The following is a 24,171-nucleotide window of genomic DNA, read 5'->3' as shown; positions in this document are numbered from 1 at the left end:
AACAGAAACTAAGGTAAAATTAATGAACTGACATCAGTGAAAAACAATATTTCCTATACAAATAATATACAATACGGTAGTACTTCTAAAGCAAAGACTCGTAAAAAAAATCATGACCCCGTCAACGTCACTGAATTTAAAACTGCTTTACTTGTCTCTCCATTAACACATCATACAAAAGTCCTTTCTTCCTAATAGTATAATGATGAGGATTTTCAAAACAAAACCAAGATTTATGGATATTTACAATAGACAACTTTCACTGCACTTTACAAGCCATGAACAAAAATCTTCCTATTTTATACTGCTATAATATATTAAGATTTCCTATCCTATACTACTACAATATATTAAGATACGATAAATCACTAAACAGGCAACCATTATCTGGGTGATTTGTAGCATTATTTCTTATTCAGTTTATTATTAACAATATCTCTAAACTGAGTGAGAATTTTATTCTCCCTCTTTTGTCTCTCTTCCTTGCTAAACATAGCAAGAGCTCGCTTCTCATCAGCTGAATAGATCTGGTTTTCTTTACGCAGACGCACAGCTTCCATACGCCTGTGACGGCTTCCACTCATCACGTACCCAACATCTTCAAACTTCTTTATTTCTTCAGAGGTCAGGCCAATTTCACCTCGCCTTGGTATACGTTTTCCCTCCGCAACATAAGCAGCCATTGCAGCACCTTCACCTGGCAGCAAGGCCTAAAAGTATAATAGAATTTCGATCAGTTTCTCGTACACAAGATGATTTATCCAAAGTACAAATAAAATAAAAGTACTAAATACATTACAAAAATCAACACTCTGAACTAAAAATTAAACTGAACAAAAACTACCTTCAATATTTACATTCACTGTTTTGAAAAGGTGCTATCAATAACTATTAAAAATTTCTTTAAAACACATGTAGGACCATTTTCAGTACTCTAATTAACTGTTTAATTATTACACCCCTTGTTTTAATTATGCCACACTGCCCAACAGTGGAAGATGTGGCTAGGATCCATCGCCTCACACTTTACCTTGGACACTCTTCTGTTCTTCACATACACTACACTTTCCACCAGGTGGCAAAGGTGATGAAGAAGATGGATGATGTTTTTAAGGGCATTTCTGGTGGTCTCTCCTCAGTTGACTTTCATGCTTTCCTAATCTTCAACTTTTGGTCTCTAACCTGTTCCCAGAAAGCTTACTTCATACTTTGGGAAAGAAGTCGATTTCCATTATTAACATGGCTACCATTTTCAATCCAAATTCTCCATCCTCATCTGCATCTTCTTCCTACAAGTCTGCTTTTCGGCCCAAGTCTCATTATCAACATCAATCTTACTTTAGAAAGGGTCAGAGATACTTCATTCCACAGTGTCAGCAGCCCTTCTCTGCCTAGTAGTCATACTCTAGCCAGAGAGATCGCCCTTACTCTCCTCACCATCTTCAAAGTGCCTCCCTAACATGCAGCCCTGTTACCTTTTTGTCCCAGAGGTTGGGGATTCTTTCATCTTAAAGAGACCATGCTAAAGTAGCAAGTGGTGATGAGTGTATGCTGTCCGCAGTGGTCTTCTCGTCTCCAATCAAAACCTGTCTTTAAAAGTTTTAGAGGGCTTGGAAAGAGACTGGTTGGAACCTTCATGATTATTGTCTTCCATTTGTAAACAAATGACAGCCACTGTTGACTTGACCTGTTGCCTTCAAAGTCTTACCTCTCCATCCAACAGAAGATACGTCCCAGACAAAGAGGTGGTCATCACGTTGATGAATGGAACTGTTAAGGAAGCACTGCCAAAAAAACTGGCATTCTACATGTCTCATACTTGTCCCTGAGGCTTCATATGCTTTGTTCTTTGCACAGCCCCTCAAGACTTTACCATGATTCTGGCATCTGTGGTCTCATTTATGTCTTTGTTTCTAAAACTACCTGGACGTGGACGAGTAGCTAATCTTGGCATCCTCTAAGGAGTTGAAAAGGCATCTGGATATCACACTCTGGTACTGTGCCAGTCCTTGGGGTTGCAGGTCAACCTAGGGAGGTCAGACTTGTTGCCTTCCATACAAGCAGTATACCCTGGGATTAGGATCGATACCATCCAAGACCTCAGGCATCTTCCATGACCCATGAGGAAGTCATGGCAGGTGCTGATTGGTCATCTGTTCCTGGAGAAGTTGGTCCCCTAAAGTTTGTTCTAGATCTTGGCTGGCATTTTTTGGAGGGAAGTCAATATGTCACAGTACATCCAGGGTCCTTCAAAATCTCAGATAGTGGCTGGACAAGCAGAATCTGCCAGAAAGACCCCTTTGGTTGAGCCAAACTCTGACATTGATGTTTACAGACACCTCAAACAAGCTAGAAGTCCTTTCATTTGGTCTTTATGTGAAACTGGGGTCTAGGTAGCCATACTTTTCTTGTTTTACAATCATGCATAATCACTTATATACGAGTGGATGTTATCAAGTGTAGTCTCTGAAAGAGCATTTTTTGCAGATACAACTAGTGCCCTGAAACCCCTTGCAGATTCTCTACAACTTGCCTTTAAGAGGAGGGTTGGTGATGCTTGTTCCAGCTCTGGATGATTTCTTCATTTTTTTATGAATTCTAAAAAGCTCTCTCCCTCAGTCACCAAATGCTACAAGATGACTCACGATATGGTTTTCATTCAGAATGAAGTGGATTTCAGTCACAATCAGAACAGGTCAGACCTGTTTTGTCACTGTCAAGTCAATCCTAAGTCTACAAAAATCTTCCCAAGTTGCGATATGTCTTTGGTTTTCTTCGGCCTCACCAGAATTCCTTACGAACGTCAGGTACACACCTCCTTACTTGACTGACCTTTAAGGCAGTGTTTTTACTAGCCCTGGCCTGCTCTAAGTATGTCAGTGAACTGTAAGCCTTGGCAGAAGATGCCTCTCATTATAGCCACTGGTCAGACTCTCGCTTGTTCCTGAATTAGAAGCCAAGCATGACTCAATCATGGATTCATTTAATACTCCTGCTTTACCCTCTCTTCTAATGAATGTAGTCTCCTCTGTCCTGTATGACATATCAGGACCTCTCTTTAGCAAACCATGGGCTAAGGCTCCTGCTTACTCATCTCTTCATCCATGCCAGCCACTGGAATCTTCAGGTCTCAAACAATACTACTTCCCACTGGCTCTTTCAAGTGATCTCCTGTGCTCACTTGGATGTTTTTCAGATTATGATCATCATGTTTCTAAAGAAAACTGTTTTTACAAAATAAAATTTTTATACAAACCATTAATTATAACTCCGAGCATCTTCCTCCCTTCCTCGCATTCTACATGGTTAAGGTTGGCATGAAGAATGAAGACTCGCAGGATGATAGAGCATGGTCTGCCCTGTTCTCAGTTGCATCTTTTCTTGCAGGATTTACTATGTTTGTGCAATTAAATTCATTGCAAGGAATAAGGCTATGGATGATTAAGGAGTTTGTATGAAAGGGTATTTCGTAAATATAGCAAATTTTTAAAGCAATATGTATTTTTCCTAACATACAAACCTGAAAGTCTTTACATAGGGATTTAGCTTGTGGGCATGAGCTGGAACACCCTTTCAACTTTCAAATACTGTAAAAACCCTCAGGTTTGTAACCCAAATGTTAGGAAAAACACAAATTACTTTAAGAATTCACTATTTGTTCTTACACAAACACAAAATTTCCGTCTTTACATAGGAGACTTACCCACTAGAAGGTGGAATCTGAGTAAATCTCTGAACCGACTGTTGGTTCTACCAACCCGGAAATATCTTTCTGGTCTGGAAGAGCTAAGGAAGGAATTCTGCACCTCTACCTTGTTGGATATATGTGATGTTGCAACTGCTAGATATCTGGGCTTCAAGTAATGAGTTGCATCATTTACTCTGAAAAAAGGCTTGGACGAACCCAAGAGTGTCGGGGACAATAAACTTGCTAATAAAACCAATGGGTTTGTTTCATTGTCTATCCCTCTCCCCCCTTGGCTAGAGAGAGAGAGAGAGAGGGGGGGGGATGCATCTAAACCACCTAATCTGTCCAGCACATGACGGCTCGCTACCTGTCTCTCTGTCTTAAGAGATAGATGGGTAAAAGAGAGAAGAAAGAAGACCAGTCACTCACACACCTTCTCTCCCGCTTACCGAACACCTTAGACAAGACACATGCGTCCTCTAAGGGAGCCGGATGAGCCACAAAACTTGTTGGGCAGCTACCACAACATCCAAGGAAAAGCACCGGTACTTCTCTAGATGGACCAGTGAGCTCCAGTAGAGATAAAAAATTAACAATTGAATGAACCCTTGGGGAGCGGTTACAAGTCCACAACAAGCGCCTTGAACTAGAACACCGTCTCCCCCCCCTTAAGGGTAAAGAGGAAATACTTATACTCATAGCCTACAACTGATCATTAGGTTAAAAAGAAACTCGGCTCTCCCAAGAGGCCAAGAGGGGGCCACAACTCTCTAAGACCCTTGGCCTCCACAACCCCTGAAAAAAGAATTTGGGTTTTAATGTTTATTTACACTAATGTCAGTGTCACATACAATAATAAATGAGGATCACCCTCAAAAAAAGAGAAACTGAATATAAGGTTTGTCCTTCCCTGGACAGTGCCTAATCCAGTGGTTTCCTCCACAAAAAGTGCTAAAGTGATTGAGGGGTTTGTATATATGTATATATATACATATATTGTATAACAACAAACAACAATTACACAAAAATATTTCGGCAAAAAACACAAAAAGAAAGCAAATGAGTCAGGCAGAGAAGCGCAGAGACAGCTTCACACAACAGTGACCGAAAGCAAAGTGGAGTGCAGACCGACGAGTGGGCAGGGCTTCCACCCCTACTATCAGTAGTTAATGACCTTGTCTGAAAGTTAAACGGCCATTCCAGCTTGCATCCGCAAGCTAAACCCCTAAGTAAGGACCTTCAAGTTTGTATTTGTGTAAGAACAAACACCGTTTCAACTGATATTCTTGGAAACTTTCTTAATTCTAAATTAGAACCACAAAGAAACGTAAAAGAAAAACTAGGATTTAAATGTTTGTATGAATCTACAACTACGATCTGAATGCCTGTAAAAATCTACTGTACAAGAATTATATAACCCTACTGAAATTCAGTGTGGCCACACTTACTTTTCCGTAGTCTTTCTTCGTTAGCGTTACTTGTGGCTTTGGAAGTGGTCCAACGACATCTTCTTCAATTATATCACCATTGCTATCTTCTGCAAAAAAAATGTTTTAAAAATTTTAATAATTATTTGAATTGTAATACATACTAGCAGGTTGTGCCAATTTAAAACAATTTATTAACAATCAACTGCAAGTATTTAATGGTCACATAACTACCAAAAAACAGACATACACATCAAAATGAATATTTTTACATAAGCTTTACCCCCCATGGGTTAGACATAAAATCAACTGTCTCCCCTCTTCTCAAGTGGACATACATCTCAAAAAACTACATGTAAAATGTCAAGAGTATTCTTTATGATCTGGTTAATTATAGCCATGGAGAAAGGGGAAAAAAGAAAGTATTGCACATCTAACCCTGTAAAGGAAAAGGCTGACTTTACAAGTCAATAATGATTCTTGACTACAGGCAATATCACAAAAGAGTTGGCACAAGACTTGAGTAAAATTTTTTTGTTTTGTTTTGTGGTATTTGAATACAGTATGATAATTCACTAACATGTTCATCACTGTAGTACAATGGTTAGATTTGCCAATAAAGTCATAATGTCCTTTAACTATAGAAGAAATATTACGCTAGATCCAGTACATTAGCAGACATACGAGAATGGTCCCTTATCAGCCGAACAAAAGATCTCATTCCCGTAGCCAATCAAGACAGACCGCATCTGATCCCTTCATCCAGCTCATAATGGAAATCACATGTATATTCAGTGAGTTATGTTCACCCAGTTCAAAGGCAGTGCCCTGATCCCTCTGATCTCGGTAACAATCCTGCAGCTTCCTGTCCTTAATCTATCTGACACCTATCCTTGACCATGATTTTAGTGCTCATGGCCTAATGACCACTTGTCCAATGGCAAAATCATGGGTGTTACCATGACTGTCTAGATCATGTATCTCTATGTGGGTTTGAGCACAACAATACATACTGTACTATGAAATTCTAATAACCTAAAGTCAAGGCCAAAGAATGCCCATGCTGTATTGGCAGGTGATATTTAAGAATGCTGAATATTGTTGACCTGGTGAGATTCTGCCAACAGTTATGAGCTGAATGCTACCTGTGTTACTGTGGGTCTCAACAAAAGTCCAATCCTGGAGACTGCCTAAGTTGGCTCAAACTCCTGTCTACAGTAATTGACTCGAGGAAATGTATGCCAACCAGTTTCTGTCCCGTCATGAAATGTCAATTGTCTGTGATAGTCAAGCGCCTGTCCACATCAGCATGGGATAAAAAATGTCAAGCATATATACATCCTTAGGTCTATCTCTGTTCTCATGTGGAACAATAACTAACCTTCTCAGGTGCCTGCATACAATAACCGTTAATTGCTGCTATAACTGATTGGGTTTTTGAGTAAAGCCACAAACTTAAGGTTTAAGTTATCCTCATTTCTATACTGTACGTATTCTTAGTCCTAATGGTATTTCTCCAACATATGATACTCAGTAAAGACCTGGAAGACACTGATCTACACTGCCTGAGTGATACTTCCTTTGCAAGCGTGAATGCCCTGTCTTCTACCTGAATATGACTGAAATCTTAAGTCACTAGGATGCAGTCCTAGGATGTCCAGAAGCGTCTCAGGCTGAGACGATACAGGCACAGCCAGATGAACATTCATTAAGTGCCATAAAAGGTATGGTGAACATATCCTGGGTGTAAAAGCTACTGAACAATAGTCATTACATGAGTTACCTGTACTACTTCCTTATGCAAGAAGTCACTTACTTTGAAAAAACTGGTATAACTAATAAAAGAAACCAAACACAGAATGAGATATACTACTTACTCCTTTTTTCAATCCACTTGTAATCTTGCTCATTAAATTCTGAATCTGAATCACTCTCCGATGATGAGTCCGAGCTCTTGGATACCTTTCTCTTCTTCTTCTTCTTTTTCTTTTCTTTCTTGTGTTTTTTCTTTTTCTCTTTCTTCTTCTTTTTTCTTCTCCTCTTATTATCTTCAGAACTTGAATCTCCATCCTTTACATCTCTTAGAGTAGTTAATATCTTTTTTTCATCATCAGTATTAGCAGCATCTGAACTGTAAAAGAAGAAAAAATTTATCATTAACATTCTTCTGTAAGCCAAAAAAACTATCAATGTTATTTCTAATTACTATAACTCTAAATACTCATTTGGTTTATTAACACATTGATATTCAGAACTCCATTATGTTTTGTACACTTTTTAACTCCACAAAATTCTTTGTCAGAGAATAAGACTTCCAGTATTTGATCTAAATATATTATACAGTATTTTGTTCATGAGACTTACCTGCCAGATATATATATAGCTGTATTCTCCGAAGGTCCGACAAATTTCAAATTTCGCGGCACGCAGTGGCCGGTCAGGTGGTTAGTACCCATTCCGCCCGCTGGGGCGGGTATCAGGAACCATTCCATTTTCTATTCAGATTTTCTCTGTCGCCGGACTGTCAACACCTGTTGTCAGTTCCTCCGCCTTTGGATTTCAGAAATTTATTGTCACTTAAGTATTTTGGTTGTTTTTGGTATTCGACTGGATCTGTGACTTGGCATACGCTCTTTGTGGACCGTTTTGATTTTGCTTTTGACTTTTCTTATAATTAAGATGTCTTACCTCTAGCTATCGAGTCTGTAGCTTGGGTGAATGTAGGTGAGGCTATCGAAGACTTTGATAGTTCCTCACTCTTTATGTATGATATGTAAGGGTGTTCAATGCTCTATGATAATCGGTAATGAATGTGTGGGATTGTCTGAGGGTGAGTGGAAGAAATATGAAGCCTATATGCTTAAATTGGGCGTGATAGGCTGAGGAAATCTTCCTCCTAGAGTGCATCCTTAGTTGGACAGTCAGGGTTTTCTCCTACTAGTAACCCTGTAGTAATTTATTATTAACCCTGTAGTTTGTTGCTGCAGAAGGTAATTCCCTGGCTCGTGTGGAGTCAATGCGTGCTCTTGAAACTAAAGTGAATGCAATTCAAGCGCATAGTGTTAGTGCTAGTGCCCCTAGTGTTGTGGAGGGGCGTCAGATCGGCCCTATAATGCCTCTGGGCCTGGACCTCTGTCGAACTCCCAGGACCAGGGAGGGGCATGTCGAAGCCGCATGAGGGTTACGGGGCTTCCACCGATCTGGCGTCCCTTGGCAGGTCCTGATGACGCTACCCAGGCTGCCATGGATGCGTGCTCAGGCACGCATCCTGAAGGATTGCTTCTCGTCCTCCGACACGTCCTCCCGCCACGGGGTTGGACTCTCGCCCCTCTTAAGAGAAGCTTAGAGGAGAGGGCGCTTCACGTCCTCTTCCTCTGAGACGTTTGTACTCTTCCCCGAAAGTTGCGTGGATATTCCTCTACAGAGAAGAGAATAAAGTGTTTTTTCGAATGATCACTCTACTCGACCCCTGTCACGCTAAGGCAAGGGCTAGAGCTTCTTCCCTGTGGAAGGGAAGTATACGTCTCTCGCCCCCTTTCCTTCTCTCCAGGTTCAGCCCTTCTCCCGAGAGAGTGGCTTCTCCAACGTAAGATTTTGTTGGGTTTGCAACAACAGCTGGATGCTCTCATGAACCTTTCAAGATTCGTATCTGCCTGTTAAGAGGTACAGACTTTCACCTTCGTCTCCGCTTGGGAACGATACAGAGCGTCTGTCGTCTAGAGAGTGTTTAGTGGCTTCCTATTCGTCTTCCCGAGTTGAGGTGTTGGCCTTTTCTCTTGTCTCGCGCCAGGAGCGCGTCTTGCTCTTCGTGCGCTTCTCACGCTTCACGCGCTCCTCACCTTGACGCTTTCGCGCGCCCTAGCCACTGGCGCTGGGCGCCACGCTGACTCTCTTCTAGTACTTGCCACGGAGCCTCTCGCGTCACGTCATGACGCCCGCGCCGCCGCCATATAGCTTCAAGTCTTGTGTTGACACCGCTCCAGTTGTTCATCATGTCGCACAACTACCGCTTCAACATCTGATGTCCTTCTTAATTTAGCCAGTACTTGCTTCGGCAGTACATATACTAATTGGAACGATACAGAAAGATTAGCATGGCTCTTGGGCAAGGATGACACGCTAATCGTGACGTTCCCACATTTTTATGTTTACTATCGTTACTCTAGTTGGCGACTTCTTAGTTCGCGGTAGTTCCCGCTTACGTATCGCGAATCGAACTACTTTCACCACTCACTCAAGACCCTCCAGCTGCGGAAGAACATCCTCTTCGTCACAGCCTTTGTATGAAGAGAAACTTCTTTCGTCTTCTTCTTCCTCTGATTATCAGACTCTGGCTTTTTCTTAAGGATCTGTTTCCTGAGACTTTTCAACCGTCGGCTCCTCTCTCTCACCTTACGCAGTTGTCTTTGTCTTAAGGGAGCGTTTGGCGAAAAAAATCAGAATGAAATTTTCTGGGATATTTTATATATGGCATCATACATATCCTGACTTCTTCTCAGAAAGTTTTATTTAAAAGTTCGCCACAGTTAGAAGTTATAAACAAAACAGTATCCTATCATAGTCAAATTACATTTTTCATAATATGAAAAATGTAATTATATAATTATATTATAATTGTATTATATTATGATTGTAATAATATTATATAATTGTAGTTATATTATATTATAATTATATTATAATGTAATGATATTGTCAGTATATCGGTGGTAATTTCCTTTTAGCTATGAAATAATATCTAATGCGATCTATGGCAACCCTGTGGACATAGTGCGCATCAGCGAAAAGACAGGAATGCCGCGGGGCAGTCAGTGGCAGTCAGTCAGTAGCAGCTCAGAGCTTGACTAAGTAAAACGTCACGCTGGCCAACCTCAGCCGTGTTTTGACACTTTCGCTTCATTTAGCTTCATTTAAGCGAAGTTATATTACTTTGCAGGTCTATTTTTGGCTTTTCATTATGTCATAAAACATCAAACTGTAACGGCAAGCAAATAAATACACAGAGAAGCAAAAATATCGTTTTCTCAAAACTAATGTTATCGACATTCAAACTGCTTCTCCTTCATAACGCTTGCACGATCTCGGAAGCTAAATGTTTGCATAACAAAGGGGCTTCCATGGGGAAGCAACACGGAGACCCGCACCATCGAGAAGAGTTTTTTTCCGAAGAATGTCACTTCCAAGAGGTAGCAAGTGACTCCCTTCTCTCAGACTCCTTTGCAACCAGGCTTCATTTGCACAAGCCTGGAAAAAAGAGTGAGGGCAGACGTTTGGTCCCTCCTACTGTTAGAGAGAGGTTACTTGATTCCCTTCCTGTCTCCTCTTTTGTTTTTGTTTCCCAACTGCCTTCCTGTCAAACAGAAAATTGTTTGACCTGCTCGAACAGATGTTCGAGCGGAGAGCAGTGGAACAGATATTGACTCGGTGTTCCCGGGATTTTACTACAGATTGTTTCTAGTCCCGAAACTTTCCAGTAGGCTGGAGACCCGTCTTGGACGTCAACAGGTCGAACAACTTGGTCCGGAAGGAAAAGTTCAAGATGGAGACCTCGCAGTCAATACTAGGAGCCCTTCATCCGGGGATTGGATGGTATCTTTGGATCTCAAGATACTTATCTTCACGCCCCAATTCATCCACGTTCGGTGAAGTATCTCAGGTTGTCTTGGGGACTAGGCGTACCAGTTCAGGGCTCTCTGCTTTGGACTCTGCTGGCAACGGCCATACCACGTTGAAAACACCGCTTCTCGTCCGATCAGCCGAAGTTAAGCAACGTTGGGTCTGGTCAGTACTTGGATGGTTGACCGCCTGGGAACACCAGATGCTGTTGGCGTCACATTTTGCTCCGAGGGTGTTTACGTCTCATGAAAAACGTTGCGATGCAGTTGCATCTGTCGCACGTCAGGATCTCACTCTACTTGGACGACTGGTTGATTCGAGCGTCGTGAGGCGAAGTATCTGGAGGACCTTCAGTTGACTCTGCAACCTCGTGAAGTCCCTGGGACTTCTGGTCTGTGGAGAAGTCGCAGCTGATCCCCTCACTGTCCATTGTGTCTGGGAGTTCAGATCTATTCAGCGGCTTTTATAGCGTCTCCGTCAAAGAACGGCAACTTCTATGTCGAAAAAGTTTGGCCTTCTTGGAGAAGGAAACATGCTAGGTGAAGGAAGAATGAGTCTGCTGGGGACCATTTCCTCGCTGGAGAAGTTTGTTTTCTGGGAGTCTGCATCTCAGGCCTCTTCAGTTCTTTTGTTGGAGAACTGACATAGCAAGGAAGACTTGAAAGAGGAATTGAGAATTCTTCCTTATATAAAGAGGATCTGTGGTGGTGGCTCGATCCAACGGAATTGCAGAAAGGGATCTCCCTCAAGCTTCTGAACCCCAACCTAGTGTTGTTTTCGGCCATTCGTCAACAGGTTGGGGGCAACACTAGAGGGAAAGTGTTAGGAACCTGGAGAGAGGAACAGGTGTCCTGGCACATCGACTTCAAAGATTTGGCGGCTATCTTTTAGCTCGCCAATTCTTGAGTCCAAGTTTGCAATCGTGTAGTTCTAGCAAACTCGGACAATACTTGTTCCCTGTTCAGCCTTGCAAGAGAGATTATTCTTTGAGCTATGCTCGCAACATTTCGATTCTCACAAGTTTTGTTGCAGAGGTCGAAAATGTTCAGAACAGACCTGCTCTGTTGGCGCCATCAACTCCTGCGAAGGAATGGACCCTTCATCAGGAGGTTTGCCAAGATTTTTGGAAATTTTGGGGTCGCCATCTTGTGGATATTTTCACGACCTCAAGAACAGCGGGAGGCTCCTCTGTAAAGCTCATCTGTACTCGACCCTGGGGCAGTTGCGATGGTTGCTCTTCCCCTGGGATTGGACGGGAATAGATGTTTACGCCTTTTCCCCGTTCTAAATTCTGGGAGAAGTCATACGCAAGTTCGCGGCCTCACAAGGGACGGATGACTCTCATCCCCATGTTTTGGCCTTGAACCACTGGTTCTCGGAGTTTCTCCTCTGGTTGGTAGAGCGTTCGAGGACCTTCCTATGAGCAGACCTGCTCATACAAACCCACTTCACGAGATATATTTGAATCTCCCCGCTCTGAACCTGACTGCTTTCAGACTATCGAAACTTGGTCAGAGCGAAGGGGTTTTCTGGCCAGGTGGCACGGGCCATCGCTAGAGCCAGAAGTTCTTCATCTAAAGGATATATCTAGCTGAGTGAGCAACCTTCAAAGGTTGGTGTAGAAAGAAGGGCTTTTCCTCTTCCTCTCTATCACTGTGAGCCAGGTTGCGGATTTTCTCCTTTACTTAAGAGAAAACTCCGATATAGCAGTTCCGACTATCAAGTGTTATCGGAGCATGCTTTCGATTGTATACAGACACAGAGGATTAGCTTTGTCTGACAATAAGGACCTCCACGATCTTACATGAGCTCTTTCTAGACGTCCAAGGTTCCTCAGCTGATTTTCCCTGCTTGGAACTTGGACGAATGCTCAAGTTTTGATGTTTAGTCCTTTTGAGCCTCTCCCACTCTGCATCTCTTAAGGATGTTACTCGAAACGGCATTCCTGCATGCGAAGAGAGTGAGAGAAGTTCGAGGCAAATCATGTGGGCTTCAAGGAACACAATGCTGTCTATTCTTTAAGCCCTAAGTTCTTGGCTAAGAATGATAGGTCTTCTAACCCTTGGCCTAGACTCTTTGAAATTAAAGGTTTAGCAGACCTTATTGGACAGGAACCTGAGGGAGTTCTATGTCCAGTTAGAGCTCTCAAGTACTACCTTAAAAGAACACAGGACACTCGTGGTCCATTGGATGTTTATGGTGTTCTGTGAGGCAACCAGTTAAACCTATGTCGAAGAATGCACTGGCATTCTTCATTAGGACGCCATTAGACGCACACTCTAGTTGTGACTCCAACTTCAAGTTGTTGAGAGTTAACGCTCACGAGGTGAGGGCAGTTGCTACCTCCATGGCGTTCAAGAAAAATATGGTACTCAGTGACATTTTTAGTGCCACATTTTGGCGAAGTCAATTCGGTGTTTGCCTCACACTCTTGGCAAGATGTTTAGGTAGCATCGAAATTGCTTTCGCTGGGACCATACATTGCTGCTTCAGCAACCTTGGGGACAAGGGGTAACTCTGATCCTATCCCTTTTTAATTGTGTTTTTGTGGTTGTTGGGTCGACTACTGGGGCAGTCTTCCCAATCCTTTGCAAACTAACGCTTTAGGTGTTGGTTAGGTGGTTAGTAATGCTCTTTTTGTCCTCTTTGTATGGGCTATGATCTAGTCACATTGTGGTCACGCCCCGTTGACAGATCATCTAGAAGTCGCCAGCTATATAGGTCACTACCTCGCTGGGGTCTCTAGTAAAGCAGAAGCAGACTAGAGTGACAGTAACCACTCAGTCAGCTACGCTATCAGATAAGGAACCAAAATAATTTTACCAATAATTGGTTTTTCCTATTTCTTGGCTGTCTCTACCCCTCCAAAGGTGGTATTCAGCTATATATATATCTGGCAGGTAAGTCTCATGAACAAAATGATATTTTAATGATAAAATAAAGTTTTGTTCATGCCCACCTGGCAGATATATCTATTTATATTGCCCTCCCTCCTCCCCTCAGGAGACAGTGGCGTTAGAAAATCTGAATAGAAAATGGGAATGGTTCCTGATACCCGCCTCCCAGCGGCGGAAATGGGTACTAACACCTGACCGGCCACTGTGTGCCGTGAAATTTGAAATTCTGTCGGACCTTCGAGAATACAGCTATATATATATCTGCCAGGTAAGTATGAACAAACTTTATTTTATCATTAAAATATCATATTCCTGAATTAACCCCCTTCAATCCTTTTGCACACTTTTCTACCAAGGTAACAACTGAAAATACCTATACCGAATCTTTTAGTGATTTCCTGCTCAGCACAGACAGTTAATTATTACTAAAAAAATAAATCACATACAATACTGCACTCATTATGATTGATAATCTTAATTTCATAGGTACAAAACCTCTTACAAGGTGGATGTACCCTTAGTTCCTTATGTCTGACCTGGAATCACCTTGGCAGACAACTAAGCATTGATGGCATTATTTTCTAATGGCTGTAGTTTCTTTTTCAAGGCTATTATGTAAATTGATCTTTGCTTTTTTTTTTTTTTTTTTGAGCAGGGAAGGTATTTCCCTCAATGATACTCTGCTTAGGACTAGCTACAATCCCTTACTCTTCATCTGAGTTCTTGGGCCAGTTGCACCATAGGCAATGTAGGACTTACAGATATCTGGATGAATAGCTTGTAATAAGCTTTCTCACTCTCTCTCCACCACATTCTCCAGTTAAACTTTCTGTCTGATTTATAAAAATGAAACAAGCCCATCAGCAAGGCATAGAAGCTTGTACCCTACAGTGCTATGCTCTTTAAAGACTGGAATATGAGCCAAAATGGATGGATTCAAAAGAGCCTATCACTTTTTAGGAATGGATAGAACTTGGCTAGATCAACTACAGAGCAGAGTGCATATTAAGTGAATTGTTTGTTAAACCTCTTAAATAAAAGCAAACAAATGTAGATGGAGATATCTAGGATACAAAATTAGTCATACATAACTAAAATCTGGGATCCCCAGAACTTGGACCTGCCTTCATTTAGACATGCTGGCAGACAAAACCAATCTGGAAATCCCTTATGAAAAGACTTGGTCTTTCTGGGATATATCCTTGCAGCTCTGACTCAGCATAAGACAAAGAAAGTTGTAAATAATACATCTTGGGGTGGAGAAAAAGTTGTATGTTTTTGCAACAAAACCTGGGATGTATAAGAGGCCAGTTGTGCAAGTCAATTATGCATCCTGTGAAAACCAGGGAGGGAAGAATGGCATAATTTCAAGTAAAATTTTTCAAATATATTTGTTCTAACAGCTCATAAGTTGGGCTTGCTACACACCTCCAAACTCGGAAGTTTTATAATTCTGAGATGAAATTGCCTCTTGGAGGTCTGGCACACTGAATACAAATCACCGGAAGAGCCGAGATCTAAGCCTCTGCTTTCCAACGCTTGTGCCAGAGCAGAAATGTATTCCTCAAGGTACACAGTGACTTCCTTGAACTTTGGAGAAACGGTACAAAATCTACTACTCATGGAATAAAGGCCTTCAGAAGATCTACTCATTACCTATTAAACCAACTACATAGCATTTAATGCTTCGACCAGTATGAACTCGGCTGCCTTGACCGAAAAGCCTCTCCTAACAAGGTATTACTTGATAGCCTCCAGACACATAGGTTGGCTCAGGTTCTGGTGGATCCAATGAGATTGGGGCTACCAATGCAGCTACTCTCAACATGGAAGAGTTCTAAGACCATCCATCCAGAGTAATAGCAGGTCTTTGTGCCACTCTTACTAATGACAAAAGGGTGCAACCAGTCATCTTGATGTTCTCCATGTGTTGAGTCTTCTCTACAAGCCATCTTGATGTTCTCCATGTGATGAATCTTCACCACCTGTCATCTTGATATTTTCCATGTGTCAAATCTTGTAAAGCATTGGCTTTACTAGAAAGAATGGTGGAAAGGGATATACCTACAGTTTGTCCCAGGGCAACATGAATAAACTGCTTGCCTACTCTGCCTAGTTTGAAAGAGCACAGCAGTAACTTGGAAGCACTTGTTATGGTGGGGTGCAAACTGGTACACTACTATGATATAACTGAAGATTAGTGTCACACTTTAATCCTCTAACCACATCTGATTCTCTAAGTAAGGTGGGATATCACTGGAGATTTTGTATCATTTGTTAATTGTTGTTGCATTTCAGCTGTGATTCACCTACAGTTTCTCCTAAGTAGTAATAAGAATTGATCAATATCATGTTTTCTGTATATGTTTTAATGGAATCAGTAGTGCTTTGTTATCTTAGTCAGGTTTTTTACTTCGCTAAGCATAGGTATAACATTCTGATTATTAATTTGCTTGTACTGCATTTGTACTGGTACAAGCAAATTAATAATCAAAGTACTGTATATAAATTTTCATAATAAAATTTATTATTTGGATACTCACCCACTGTTAAAGTTAGCTTATATCTCCAAGCCGACAGGTGAGTCGGCATTCAAACAAAAGATTGAATGGCTGCTCAGATGACTGTCTAGTACACCTGTTCTCCACCAAGAGTGTTTCGAATGTTTTAGCTCGTCACAATTCTCCTTGATTCAAACTCAGAACTCTCCTTGATTCAAACTCTTCTTTCACCAAAGGGCAAAAGGAGGAGACAGCTGGCAACAGGAGGTGACAGCAGCCGAGCACCTGCGTCGCATCCACAACTTGATGAGAGGGAGACAGGGAAATGCAGTCTGAAGCGACTCAGCTGAGCCCACACGAGTCAGCTGAGCAAAAAAATGAGGTGGCAAAAGAAAATGGGAAATGTTGGGAGGTGGAGAAAGGGAACATTACGACGACTCTCCTGCCTCATCTGAAAGTGAGTCAACAGACTTGAGAGCATTCCCTTATGACACATCCTTAGATTTGGCACGAGAAACATTAATCTAGGCAGAAGTAAGAGATTTGCCGATAACCGAAGAAAAAGCATGCAAAGAACGAACAAGTGCATTTGGACGGAGAAAAGAGGAATAGGTAAGGATTTGGAATGAGCAAAAGATGAAGAGATTGGTTAAACAATCAACTGAGTCGACAGAACATCAGAATAGTAAAACTCGCTACAGACATATAATTTTTTAATAAAACTGTCTATACCTATATAACTGCTTAGTCCTATCGGTGATAACAACTTCATACTAGGTGCTGATGATGGCAGAGGTAGCATACGAAGCAAAGATTAATGTTTACCAAAATGATCTTTCGGCTACACAAGACTATGAGCGTGAAAAACAGAGGCAGGTGACAGAGGGAACAGAACCACACTGCCCCGAGAACTGACCCAGTTCCCTGGCAACAGACTCTTCCAACTGTCACAGGGCAGTCCTAGGCACAGGTTACAGACAGGCAAGGGCACCAACACCTTACCTCTTATAAGGGAATGCGAAAACAATCGCACACTATGGGGGGACCTGGACTGGTTCTCTAACCAATTCAGACAAACCTTGTACAGTACTGACCAAAATAAAGTTTATGTCCTGTTCTAAATTCTCAAATATGCTTTTCCTGAACTGAATGGGGAGCAGAAGGCAGAGCTAAAGAGGAAGCCCAAGTACTAACCAAATCACTAGCAACAGAAAAGCCTAGAGTGCGTGTGGGTAACTACAAACGAAGGACCTGGAGAAAGGGGAGAAGTGACAGGTTGATAACCTGACCTAACTAACTGCTTCACAATCTATCTGCTTCCCTCCTCTTCCTATACTAACGAACTTAAGCAGAAAGTCCTTCGAAAATCCCTACTTCCTCACATCTATTCTCAAGATCACACTTTATGCTAATGCAACCAGAGTAAACAGTGTGTATCTCCTACACAATCAGCATCCTGCTAACACTAATCATTCCTACAGAACCTGACGTTCTTAGTCTTGATTCCAGTGGAGGAATCCTTGGAAAAATAAATGTACAGTACTGTGACAACAGCCATGAAATACCAACAAGCACCTATATATAATGGCAGCGAAGAGAATTCTGACAAGAGCTAAAACATCCGAAACACACCTGGTGGATAGCATGTGTACTAGACAGTCATCCAGGCAGCCATTCGATCTTTTGTTTGAATGCCGACTTGCCTATGGGTGCGGAGATATAAGCTAACTTAAACAGTATGCAAGATTTGTCCCAAATAATTATACCTATGTTTGCTGATACAAAAAAAGCTGATAATAATACACTACCAAACACACTAAATTGCATACAGAAAATACATCATACTGATCAATCCTTACGAAAACTTTGTAACCCAATGAATATAGTACTACAGTACTTAGGAGAAACTGTAACTAAATCACAAATGGAATGTAACACAATTAACATACCAACACTGAAAAACAATACATAATACATGGTGAAGTGAAAAAGGATACTGAAGTTCACACAGCTAAATTAATGCTTAACTAGTGTGCAACTCAACTGTGCTAAGCCTTTACATCCAAGTTTATGTCCAACACCAAAAACAATAATATGCTATAAAATAATATAAGTGGGTTGTAATTCAGTGAAGAGAATGAGAAAATACTTACAACCCCCCCTCCACAAAAGGCAATAACAGTGAACAGTCAAAGGAAGACAGGTGTGTCTACAGTAGCTGGGAACTGAAGCAACACAACACTTTCCGCAATTCTCACTGTTATAGAAAAACACTAACTTTGAAGAATTCAAGGAAATTTTGCTTAACCCTTGGTGAAAGAACAAATATTCTAAAAAATTTTCCCTATCTTCCATGGGAAGTTGAAAGTGACTATTTACAACCCTCGTAAAATTACCCAAGTTATACATGTTTTTTCTAATAATTTATTTTATTTTTTGTATAATTATAATTACAGCTCACACAATATCATAACAGATAACTAAAATCAGTAACAAATTCTGAGTATATTTGTTGTAAAATTTTTATGAAATTTACTGAGATAGGGAGATGCGGTAACTTTTTGTGAGGTACTGTTTTTGGATCTTTCCTAGATGATGACCCCCAAGGGTTTTCGGGGGTTGTTTTCTAGGACCAATATTTCTTAGGAGGCATTATCTGTATGATATTTACAGTTTTTATTTATGTTTTTATACAAATTTTTTCTGTTTCTATAAAAATTTTTTCTAATATTTCTTTGCATTTTCCTTTGCAAAATTACAATTCTAGCTAACATACTATCATAAAAGATAAGAACTAAAACCAACAGCAATCCCTGGGTATATTTATGAGCAAATAAATAAAAAGACATCATGGGATAGAGAGGGGCAATATGTTCCCCCATCAAGTCTCAAGGCATGCTGATCCCCCTCTGTCCTGTGTTGAGCTAACAGTAGCCATAAGTCATTTACGGACCACTGAAGTGCTATGAACATCTTTCCCGCTAAATTCATCCAAATCGTATGGCACATAATATTAATACTCATACGAGTTAGCCCATCCATCACTCAAGACCTGTTATAGATCATCATATGATGATGCCCGTCCATTAAGGGTTAAACCAATACAAGCTAAAAGTAAGGAGACCCAATTAAGGAAAGAACACACATGAAAAGTCGACAATTCTGAATAAATACGAGTGTGCTAATATCGATCTCCGGGAGCAAATAATAAAGGTATACTATACTGTATTGTTTAAGATACACACAGGGAATGACTTCGACTACTTCTTAGGGTGCTGAGCGACTTGGATGCTTAACTGGTCAGGTGGTAGTGTTGTTCTTATTGAAATGTGTCTGGGGAGCATAGACTGCACAGGGTAGGCAATTTTAAATTGCTGGGGTTGTGTTAAAATCTATTTTGTTCTTAGCTTACATATAGTAATTCATTAATTATTTCAATGATCACTTTAAGCTAGGACAGTCAATGGGAAGAAAGTAACATCAAACATGAATGATCATCAGCTCCTTGACAAATCACTGCCATTGAAAAGTGCTAGAGTGCATAAAAACCAATCAAACTTACTCATCTTGAGGAAGGACAGGTGATGTATTCCACAATTCTGAAACGCCACTTTCTGTAATTTCTTGACGTTGTAAACGACGATGGCTGAAGTAATCATCACTTTGGCTGCTTAACCCATTATGACGCCCAAATCCTACAAGAAGACAGGCAAGTGATTGACGTAAAATTGTAAATGAGACATGGGTGTAAAATGTCTCCAAGGTTTGATATCTTTATAGAGTGAGTAATATGAGAGATCACTGAAAGGACACGAGACGTAGAAGGAAAACTGGTAAATAAAAAATGAGTCTTGAATGGAGTGTAGAATCTTGATGTTTTCATAAGATACCAGGGGTACTGAATAGAACCTACATAAACTATATGGAAACAAACAAAGTTTTTGCAAAAAAAAGCTCTGAGTAAATGTTACCAGAGTAAAGTTATGACAATAAGTGGAAACAAGGAAGACGGAACAAAATACATTAATCAATAATAGTATAAAATGTAGAATATGAAAACTACACAGACCACATTTCTTGACTGTAATATAAGAAATATTCTTATTTCAATAAAAGAATATCAGTTTGATAACAAGAATTTACATACCTCTCTCTCTGTAACTAAGGCCTTTACGGTATCCTCCACTCCAGTCCCTTTCTTGCTTTTGCTGCTCAAAATATTTACTGTGACCCCATCTCCCATCTGGTGTTGGAGGTGAATACTCTCTCTTACTTTCACCTCCAGCCCTTTCAGTGGATCTTCCCCTTCTGCGATCCGACCTGTCTCTTTCATTCAATTCTGACCTGTCACTATCAGAAAAATCACTTCCTTGTCTTCTTGACGCACCTCTGGCGTGATCTTTACTGTATCTATCATTATATGAAGAATGTTCCTTATCTCTATAACTATAGACGTCTTTATGCCTTGTTCTAGAGTGAGAAACAGAGCGTGACCTAGAAATCCGACCTCTTTCTGCGGATCTTGATGTGTGTGTTTCTTTCCTATTCAAGGACCCTTTCGCTTTCCCCCTCAGTTCGTTATGTAGCCTTCGTTCTCTTGATCTCGATCTGCTCCTACCTCTTGATCGCGACCTGCTTCTACCTCTTGATCGCGACCTACTCCTGCCTCTTGAGTGCGACCTGCTTCTGCCTCTATCTCTTACATGAGTCTTTTTATCTCTTCCAGAAGACTTCTGATGTCTTGGAGACAAGGAATGTCGTCTTGGGCTGGGGGTTCCACTACTGTAACTGCTACTGTAACGGCCCATTTTACCTAAAAAATAAAAAAAAACAAATATTAAAATCTAGTTTTATCAGTCTAACATCATATGCTGTTACTAAAGAAGAATGATATTTGGGCCCGTTTTCTCCCACTGCAGCCATTTGTCTGAGGATTTTGAGCAAAATGAATCATCTTTTATCCTTAGATCTCTACACATTTTTAATTTACATACTGCATTTTATTCATAAAGCAAAAACAAAATTTCAATAATCTTATTCATTATAGAACAGTGCAGAAAGTAAGGTGGTATTCCATAAAATATGCACACTTTTTTGTATGTTAACTCCTAATCTCTGCAGAACACTACACCAACCACACAATTTCATGTACTCTACTCCCTTTGACAGTTAAGTACAGTATATTAAAGGTCAATTCTGCTTTGTTGTCAGCAATAAATCAAAACATTACTATGTCCTATAAAGAATATTAATTGTTTTCAAAATTATATTTGTTTCCATACCAAAAAGTTCAAATAAAACTGCACTGCAATCTAGGTAGCTAAAACTGCTAAAAACTCCACAATGGCTGAGTAAGCATCAGAAATCCATCTTAGAGCTCCAGGGAAATAACAGGTTCCTTGTTACAAGGTCTCTACTTTTTCTGTGAAATTATGTAGATTCCCTCATATCATTCCACCTGGCAATAATTCATAGGATATTGAGACCATGTTGATGAGCAATAATCTAAGATTGGTCTAATCACAGAATGAAATACTGTACACTGTACAAGGATACATCCTGACAAAACCTAAGATACCAGGTCCAGACTAGCTGGGGAAAACTTCCCCTCGATGTGCCTGAGCATTACACTTAACATTTTTCATCAAAAAACCTCCAATTTTTTATTATTCTGCCATTTTGTAGCCATATTTCTTCCATCAGATCGGCATCATAAGCGTCATAACCCTGGAACATGCGTCGTAAATAGGGAAATAATTTCTGATGAATATATTTGAAAAGGGTTGTAACCTTGGAACGTTGTCAGCCGGACCCGTCATAACCCGGGGACTGCCTGTAGTCACAACACACATACCAGTAAGGACAGTCAGCAAATGCTGTTCATCCATGTAATAATTATGAAAACTCTCCCAAAGTATAGTTCAGCAAAAAATAACAAGACTTCATTGTTAACTTAACTAACTTATAATGCGGAGTCATAAGCTCCTGTCAACCCCGTTTATATTACAGCAAAAGTTGCACCCTAACCTAACCTGACCTAGGGTGCCGAGTCATACCTGGTTAAGAGGCAATCTAGCAAACTGCATAATGGGGAAAGAGTGTGAGGGGTAAATACAGACAACCAACACCCAACAAAGGTTATCAGGTTCCATCTGCCAAGAATGCTTACCAGTTGCAGGTGTTTTCATACACCATACCTACCAGATATTGTGGTTTCAACAGAATGGTAACTTTCCCTATATATCCTTGGTAATTCTACGTATTAGCTCCGTGCCTGTTTTTACCTTGGAAACTGGTTTTTTCTACACTGGCGGTGCATGTTTGTTGTCGACCAAATGGAATGTCCCTTCGAAGTGTTTAGTACTGGCCCAGGGGGGTGGTACCCATACGTTAACAAGTTATTGCACTTGCCAGACGGGGTATGAGCCGTTCCAAACAGACGGACGTCCCCTTGCTCTGTCTTGTGAAGATCGCGGATGGAAACCCCTTGTTAGTTGGACTTCAGAGGTTAATTACAGGTTAATTACATTTGTGCAACAAAAACTGAAGGTAAATCCATAATTAGCAACCAAAAACTGTAGAAAAAGTCAAGTTAGAAGGAAATCACTGCCGCGGCACTACTACTTAGATCTACCATATCCTCACAAAGGTCATCAAAGACATGCCAAAGGACAATCAGGTAGGCCTATCTAAAATTTCATAAATTATTCCTTTAGCAACAGATAAATATCTCAATTATCAATAACTTATCTACCACTTTCCATTCAAAACTTCAAAATCATCATCATCACAGTACCAACGGCACTATTTAATTCAGTGGCGGTGAGAACTTCTTGCCTCATAATTTAGTATAAACCATGAAAACATATAGGAACTTAACTATAAGAAATTATAAATTTATTAGATAAAATGGTAGGTAAGTATTATATCCAATAAAAAAAATACATAGCTAGATCACACAAGTGTTAGGCCGAGTTCAATATAATTAAACGAAAATGGTAAGTAGCCCAAGTATTATATCCTACAAAAAGTAAATAGACCACACAAGTACTAGGCCTACTCTAAGGTGCATATAATATAGCATAGGCCACGGCTTCCCAAAGAATGTTCGAGAAAATACGTAACTTTATAAAAATTAGTACAAAGACCTGTGAAAACTTACGAAGTGTTCATATGAATCAGCGTACGAAAAATCAGCCATCACCGGCCATACTCTACGGATAATCATCCATCACGGGTGATAAACTTTAAAATGAACTACAGTCAGCCAATGATGTCCATTAGCCTAAATACATTAAAAGTGACTTATTTTGTGCTAAGCTACTCAAAGGCATTATGTACATGTTTACCTTACTTCATCTTTAAAAGTAACGAGCCAGACAGTCATTAGGCTATAACTACTAATTAAAAGATTAAAATAAATCCTATGTAGGACCTCTCACTTAGGCCTCGACCAGCCCTACTAGCAAAACAGGCCTTGACAGAAGCAATACGGCAGCCAAATAACAAGCCGTAGCCTATCCTAAGTTCAGGGAAGAAGAATGCAGGTAGGGGTCTCGAACTACTTGAGCGGGGGCAACATTTCGGTGAAGCTCCCCAGGATAGGTTAGGACGAGGCGTCCAAGGTTTAGCAGGCTAGCTAGATACAGGTATGTCTCGTTAGGTTAGGTTACATTCCCTCTCAAAACCCTACTGCAGAAATGTCCTCTGGCCTTAAACCTTGACTTAAGCAAGCGTGGGCTCAGGTTATCCTATTATAAAAATGGATCTCTAAAGGGAAGGCGTCTTCTAGCTTAGACTCGAGAGCTTGCATGGCCCCCAAGTGATATAATGACTATTCCAGTCTATTTATTACGTTCCATACCTCAAACAACTGCGGAAATCTGTGCACGAGAGCTCTATGCTTCACGAGGTCATTCTGGGCATCTCTTTTGCTGCAAATTTAGGGCACAACCTTGGGGGTAGCCTTGCCCGTGCGAACTTACTACGTACAAACAATCAGGGTGACTTTGTTTACAATTTGCAATGTTGGTTTCAACAGC

At 40.6% G+C, this 24,171-nt stretch overlaps 1 protein-coding gene and 2 non-coding genes across 3 annotated transcripts; 2 read left to right on the top strand and 1 right to left on the bottom strand.

Moving 5' to 3' along the window:
* Window positions 1-24,171, bottom strand: LOC136846659 (NKAP family protein CG6066-like). Its single transcript, XM_067117646.1, has 6 exons — window positions 23,994-24,171; window positions 20,277-20,942; window positions 19,692-19,824; window positions 6,993-7,246; window positions 5,137-5,225; window positions 1-710 (listed from the first exon to the last, which is right to left on the bottom strand). Exons 2-6 carry the CDS (start codon window positions 20,935-20,937, stop codon window positions 405-407), a joined length of 1,443 nt encoding a protein of 480 aa, XP_066973747.1. The 5' UTR covers window positions 20,938-20,942; window positions 23,994-24,171; the 3' UTR covers window positions 1-404.
* On the top strand, window positions 9,158-9,260 carry LOC136850200 (U6 spliceosomal RNA). The gene has a single exon (XR_010856583.1). It is a non-coding gene; the product is annotated as a U6 spliceosomal RNA (small nuclear RNA).
* On the top strand, window positions 10,826-10,945 carry LOC136850184 (5S ribosomal RNA). The gene has a single exon (XR_010856575.1). It is a non-coding gene; the product is annotated as a 5S ribosomal RNA (ribosomal RNA).

The sequence above is a fragment of the Macrobrachium rosenbergii genome, chromosome 2, assembly GCF_040412425.1.
Source record: "Macrobrachium rosenbergii isolate ZJJX-2024 chromosome 2, ASM4041242v1, whole genome shotgun sequence".
Lineage (NCBI taxonomy): Eukaryota > Metazoa > Arthropoda > Malacostraca > Decapoda > Palaemonidae > Macrobrachium > Macrobrachium rosenbergii.
This window is presented reverse-complemented; position numbering and strand designations above follow the sequence as displayed.

Bases quoted from the DNA above. Each gene is read 5' to 3' on its own strand.
- LOC136846659 (XM_067117646.1), bottom strand. From the start codon at position 20,937: ATGGGCCGTTACAGTAGCAGTTACAGTAGTGGAACCCCCAGCCCAAGA. The intron at 19,825-20,276 runs GTATGTAAATTC...GTCTTCTTGTAG, and splicing joins CCTTAGTTACAGAGAGAGAG to GATTTGGGCGTCATAATGGG. The intron at 7,247-19,691 runs GTAAGTTTGATT...CTTCTTTTACAG, and splicing joins CCTGTCCTTCCTCAAGATGA to TTCAGATGCTGCTAATACTG.